General features: G+C 43.1%; 1 protein-coding gene across 2 annotated transcripts; it reads left to right on the forward strand.

The window, feature by feature from the left end:
- The first annotated feature begins 325 nt into the window (after window positions 1-325).
- On the forward strand, window positions 326-5,787 carry LOC112072982 (chromodomain-helicase-DNA-binding protein 9-like). 2 transcript variants are annotated; one of them, XM_024140350.2, is made up of 6 exons: window positions 326-456; window positions 1,702-1,851; window positions 2,320-2,388; window positions 3,049-3,104; window positions 3,540-3,657; window positions 5,493-5,787. In XM_024140350.2, the coding sequence occupies exons 1-6, from the start codon at window positions 370-372 to the stop codon at window positions 5,745-5,747; spliced, it is 735 nt and encodes a 244-aa protein (XP_023996118.1). In that variant the 5' UTR covers window positions 326-369; the 3' UTR covers window positions 5,748-5,787. The 2 variants fall into 2 exon arrangements, with proteins under 2 accessions (XP_023996118.1, XP_023996119.1); XM_024140351.2 differs by lacking the exon at window positions 5,493-5,787 and adding an exon at window positions 3,860-3,943.
- Window positions 5,788-6,371: the final 584 nt, after the last annotated feature.

Here is a 6,371-nt window from a genome sequence, read left to right on the forward strand (position 1 = left end):
TTAAATCATTKATTTTAAGTGAGGKAAAATAAACCGAGCTGGACTGGTAATAACAGTGAAACAAAATAACTATTCTTACTTAATTKTAATTCTTTGTGTAATAATTCCTTTTTGCCTTTAGAAGATGCAGTGAGGAACACGGCACACTGTACTGCACCACACGGCAGCGCACACACTCCTGAGGTCATTTATTTAGCACAACAAGGACAATCTTTATATTATCGTTCATCAATTATTCAGAGACAGTTTCCATYAAACATAGCAGAGGGAAAGAGGAGAAAATAGAGTCCAGTTTTCCTATTTTTTATCTCATTTAACAGTTTGTCCTGTTATCTTTATTTCAGGAAAATCGTCATTAAATTTGGAGGGATGAAGAAGAAGAGGGAGACAGAGTCTTCAGAGGAGGGGTCTGATGAAGAGCGTCCGCCTCGAAGATCCTTTAAAGACGATGACTCGGTGAGTCCCTCCCCCAGTCTCCAAGCTGCAGTACGCAAAAGCCTTATGACGGTGTTATTGTGATTATTAAAGGCATGGAGTCCCTCCCCATGTCTCCAAGACTACATGCAGGTTCTTTATGGCTGCAGAACTCTTATGATAGTGTTTTTGTGATGTTTAAGGCAGGGGTAGGCAAATATATTTATTTATCTATTGTAGTATTATTATTAAAAGGCATGGAGAGGCCATTTCCTCAGTCTGCAGAACGCAGGCCTTTATGTTTAAAGATTCATGTCATATAGACTGGTTCTTATGACAGTGTTGTTGTGATAGTTAAAGCCATGGAGAGTCCCTGTCCTTGGGTTCTCTTGTTGGCCATGCTGATGCTGATGCTGAGTGGAATACAGGAATCACAGCTGTGGTATGGAGTCAAAGTACACCGGGTGGTTCAGAGTTAGTTCAGGGCCTAACCAACTCAAGAACGAATAGCTCCAGTYTAATTTACTGTTGTTGTTGGTAGAGCTGAGGATTGTGTAGGGGTAGGCCTATTCTATACCATGAGGACAGTCCTCATCCGTAGACACTGGTGTTGAGTGAGGGGGACGATCTGCTCTGTTCCAGTTGACAGAGTATTCAGTGAGTGGGGATGAAAAACTACTCTCTCCCCCTGGTTGTGTCATAGTATGGAGCGACTGGGGATTACCCCCCCCTGCCCATGTGTGGGTATAATTATCCTCATTATCCCCCCTCACCCAGTCTTAATTAGAGCTGTCTGAAGATGTCATTTAGAATGATTCTCCATTCCTGTCTGTTGCACTATAAGTGGTGGAGTTAGTAGACAGACAGCTACAGCATCATCACCACAGGGGACCCCTCAGCCTGGGAGGTAACCTGACAGGCAGGGAAGGAGGGACCCCTCGGCCTGGCAGGCCTGAGTCTTTTATGGTCAGCCTGGGTTATTCTCATACACAGACACGTTATTAGTTTCAACTGAATGGTATTTAGTATCTCATTAAACTGTGGCTGTCATTAGCAGGGTCTCTGATGTGTTTTCCTAATAATAAACACAAAGCACACTTGAATGTCATACATTGCTGCGGAGTGCATACAACACACAGACACATGCACACACACTATTGAGAATAGACAGGACTGCCTTAACCAAATAAAACATAGGAAAAGAGTTATACTGATATTTTGGCTGTACTGATTTGTATAATACAGAACCTCCGTAATACTAAACCTCTTTCCCTTACCCCCCTGTAGACSCGTCGGTCGAACCGCCAGGTGAAGAGGAAGAAGTATGCAGAGGAGGGAGAGGCCAGGGTGTCTGATGAGGAGGTGAAGGTCATGGTTAAAGCCAAGAGGACCAGCACTGCTGCAGCACGCAAAGAGCCAGCACAGCAGCTGTTTGTGGTGAGGAGATACTGGCCTGGCCCAGGCAGCAATCAATAACTCTCAATAACATTCAGTTGTTCTAGACCAGTTGTTTCCAACTCCAGTCCTCCAGTACCCCCAACAGTACATTTTTGCTGTAGCCCCAGACAAAAACATCTATTTCAACTTGTCAGCTAATCGTCAATCCCTCAATGAGTTGAATCAGGTGAGTTTGTCTGGGGCTACAACAATGTGTACTGTTGGGGGTACTGGAGGACTGGAGTTGGGAAACACTGTAAGACTGATAGGTTCTACAGTACCAATACATTCTTCATTGCTCTATCATTGCTCTATCTAGTCTAATATGTGTGTTATAGCAGTACAATGCATCTCAAGGCCATACTTCATTCAGATATACATTGAAAATACATGAAACTGGTGTGTGGAGTATGAAAGTTGTACATGGGGCTGTTAAAGTGGTTTGTTTCCATCTTGTCAATGTTGCAGGAAAACCCCAGTGAGGAGGATGCTGCGGTTGTTGACAAGATCATGTCATCTCGAATAGTCAAGAATGAGGTAGGATTACAATCATTATCTTTAATGCCACACTCACTCATACCACTCTTTGTAGTACTATAGTATCTTAGTTTGCAGTAGTACATCTACTTACCTTCTGCAATGTGGGTTTGATTGAATTCAATCCTCTGTCTTTTCCTACTATACACTGAGTGTACAAAACATTAAGAGCACCTTCCTAATATTGCAACCCCCCTTTTGCCCTCAGAACAGCCTCAATTCGTTGGAGCACGGACTCTACAATGTGTCAAAAGCGTTCCACAGGGATGCTGGCCCATGTTGACTCCAATGCTTCCCACAGTTGGCTGTTGCGTTGCAGTTCTTGACACAAACCGGTGCGCCTGGCACGTATTACCACACCCCGTTCAAAGGAAATAAAATATTTTGTCTGCCCATTCACTCTCTGAATGGCACACATACACAATCCATGTCTCAATTGTCTCAAGGCTTAAAAATCCTTATTTAACCTGTCTCCTCCCCTTCATCTACACTGATTGAAGTGGATTTAACAAGTGACATCAATAAGGGATCATAGCTTTCACCTGGATTCACCTGGTCAGTCTGTCATGGAAAGAGCAGGTGTTCTTAATGTTTTGTACACTCAGTGTATGAAGAGCTTTTAGTCTGTATTCTGTTCTATAATATTGGTTCCTCTTCTAGGTCGCTCCAGGAGTTATCATAGAAGTGGAAGAGTTCTTTGTAAAATACAAAAACTAGTAAGGCATTTTTTTCATTCCAACTAAGATAATTGCATTCACATTTTTAAATGATTGTATTCAACCGAAAAAGCCAAATACAGTATGTTAAACAGAGTGATGTAAGACACAGCTTGTCATTACTAGTTCTTGCACTACCACTTTGAGATGCCTTTGACTGAACTCACATGTGACCTCATTGTAGTTTCAGTAGAACAAAATCCAGGTCACTCTGAAATGAAGACTAATTTGGTGTGTAGTAGATTGTAAATCCTATACAAATGTAAAATGTACAAAATGGCACACAAATGGAACATTATACATAAAGTAAACATATATCCATTTGAAAGATGTACGACATCATAAAAGACATTGAAGGTTTATTTGAAGTTTGTACTATATGTGTATGTTCTCGTGCATTCCTTACTCTGTGTGTTGTCCCTCGGTCTCCTTCAGCTCCTACCTCCACTGTGAGTGGGCCGTAGAGCAGCAGCTGGAGAAAGACAAGAGGATTCAGCAGAAGATCAAACGTTTCAAGATTAAACAGGCACAGAGAGCCCACTTCTTTGCAGATGTAAGACCCTTTCACACCAGTGTGTGTGTGTTCGTGTGTGTGTGTGTTTGCCTGTTTAGCACAGGCGTGTTTGCATGCATCTCTGTAGTGTGCTTTAGGCCTTGATATGTTCATCCCAACCCACCCATCAGTCATACAGTGTGTTTTTCCCCATACTCAGATGGCATGAAGGTGGTTTACTTTGTCTTCCTGTGTGTTTTAGATGGAGGAGGATCCCTTTAACCCTGACTATGTCTTCCTGTGTGTTTTAGATGGAGGAGGATCCCTTTAACCCTGACTATGTCTTCCTGTGTGTTTTAGAATGAGGAGGATCCCTTTAACCCTGACTATGTCTTCCTGTGTGTTTTAGATGGAGGAGGATCCCTTTAACCCTGACTATGTCTTCCTTTGTGTTTTAGATGGAGGAGGATCCCTTTAACCTGACTATGTCTTCCTGTGTGTTTTAGATGGAGGAGGACTCCTTTAACCTGACTATGTCTTCTTTTGTGTTTTAGATGGAGGAGGTCCTCTTAACCCTGACTATGTCTTCCTGTGTGTTTTAGAATGAGGAGGATCCTTTAACCCTGACTATGTCTTCCTTTGTGTTTAGATGGAGGAGGATCCCTTTAACCTGACTATGTCTTCCTGTGTGTTTTAGATGGAGGAGGATCCTTTAACCCTGACTATGTCTTCCTTGTGTGTTTTAGATGGAGGAGGACCCTTTAACCCTGACTATGTCTTCCTTTGTGTTTTTAGACGGAGAGAGGATCCCTTTAACCTGACTATGTCTTCCTTTGTGTTTTAGATGGAGGAGGATCCCTTACCCTGACTATGTCTACCTTGTGTTTAGATGGAGGAGGATCCCTTAACCCTGACTATGTCTTCCTGTTGTGTTTTAGATGGAGGAGGATCCCTTTAACCCTGACTATGTCTTCCTGTGTGTTTTAGATGGAGGAGGATCCCTTTAACCCTGACTATGTCTTCCTTGGTGTTTTAGATGAGGAGGATCCCTTTAACCCTGACTATGTCTTCCTGTGTGTTTTAGATGGAGGAGGATCCCTTTAACCCTGACTAGTTTCTTCTGTGTTTTAGATGGAGGAGGATCCCTTTAACCCCGATATGTTTCCGTGTGTTTTAGATGGAGGAGGATCCCTTTAACCCTGACTATGTCTTCCTTTGGTGTTTAGATGGAGAGGATCCCTTTACCCTGACTATGTCTTCTTTGTGTTTTAGATGGAGGAGGATCCCTTTAACCCTGACTATGTCTTCCTTTGTGTTTTAGAGGAGGAGGATCCTTAACCCTGACTATGTCTTCCTGTGTTTTAGATGGAGGAGGATCCTTTAACCCTGACTATGTCTTCCTTGTGTGTTTTAGATGGAGGAGGATCCCTTTAACCCTGACTATGTCTTCCTGTGTGTTTTTAGATGAGGAGGATCCCTTTAACCCTGACTATGTCTTCCTTTGTGTTTTAGATGGAGGAGATCCCTTACCCTGACTATGTCTTCCTTTGTGTTTTAGATGGAGGAGGATCCCTTTAACCTGACTATGTCTTCCTGTGTGTTTTAGATGGAGGAGGATCCCTTTAACCCTGACTATGTCTTCTTTGTGTTTTAGATGGAGGAGGATCCCTTTAACCCTGACTATGTCTTCCTGTGTGTTTAGAACGAGGAGGATCCCTTTAACCCTGACTATGTCTTCCTTTGTGTTTTAGATGGAGGAGGACCCTTTAACCCTGACTATGTCTCCTTTGTGTTTAGATGGAGGAGGATCTTTAACCCTGACTATGTCTTCCTGTTGTGTTCAGATGGATGGGAGGATCCCTTTAACCCTGACTATGTCTTCCTGTGTGTTTTAGATGGAGGAGGATCCCTTTAACCCTGACTATGTGGAGGTAGACAGAGTACTGGAGGTGTCCTATTGTGAAGACAAGGACACAGGAGAGGTAAGAGTGGGGGGTGGGCTCTTTCATTCACAACAAATGACCTCCAACGGAGAGATGATTAGACTGCCTTTTGTTGGAAAGAGAGAGAGACAGAGTGTGTATGTCTGTAAATTGTGTGTGTGCGTGTGTGTGTATGTCCTTGAGTGTGTCTCATCTCCTCCTTTGTAGAAGATACTATTGTAAAGCATGGGGTCATTCCATACATGTGTATTATGGTTGTTGTCTCTGCTACTTTAGCTGAGGGTGTAACTACTAGTGTTGCTTGGTGTACCGGTACCACGGTAACATCACGTTAATACCACGGCAATACCACGGTACCAAAACCTCATGATACTTATGATACCAACATTTGAGAATACCATAGTACCTTTCGATCTAAAGAACCTGCTGGTGCCAGTTGAATTTAAGCCTCTCATCTGTTGTATGAGCAGGTCCAATAATATCCACTTCACTTTCATCAACATATCACGTTGCAGCTGTAATCAGCCAGCCTCATCTCCTACCAGCCCCCACTGACCTGCTTCTCTTCGGCCCCTCTTCATGCTCATCTATTCCTCCATCCCTGCTCGTAATGTCGACCCTGATGAGTCCTCTGTTGTTACATTTGTACATTTGTTACATTGGAACAGCACGCAGAGCGAGCAGAAAAGTTTGTATATTATATAATTTCATCACCTGTTATAACCAAGAGCACAGGCCAGTTTTATCTGACTTTGCAAGTTCACTGTCATGCTGCTCCTGAGTGTCAGAGAGGGGAAATGAAGCAGCACTTCGCGACAGGCATGCTTACAG

This window comes from Salvelinus sp. IW2-2015, unplaced genomic scaffold, assembly GCF_002910315.2.
Source record: "Salvelinus sp. IW2-2015 unplaced genomic scaffold, ASM291031v2 Un_scaffold2114, whole genome shotgun sequence".
NCBI lineage: Eukaryota > Metazoa > Chordata > Actinopteri > Salmoniformes > Salmonidae > Salvelinus > Salvelinus sp. IW2-2015.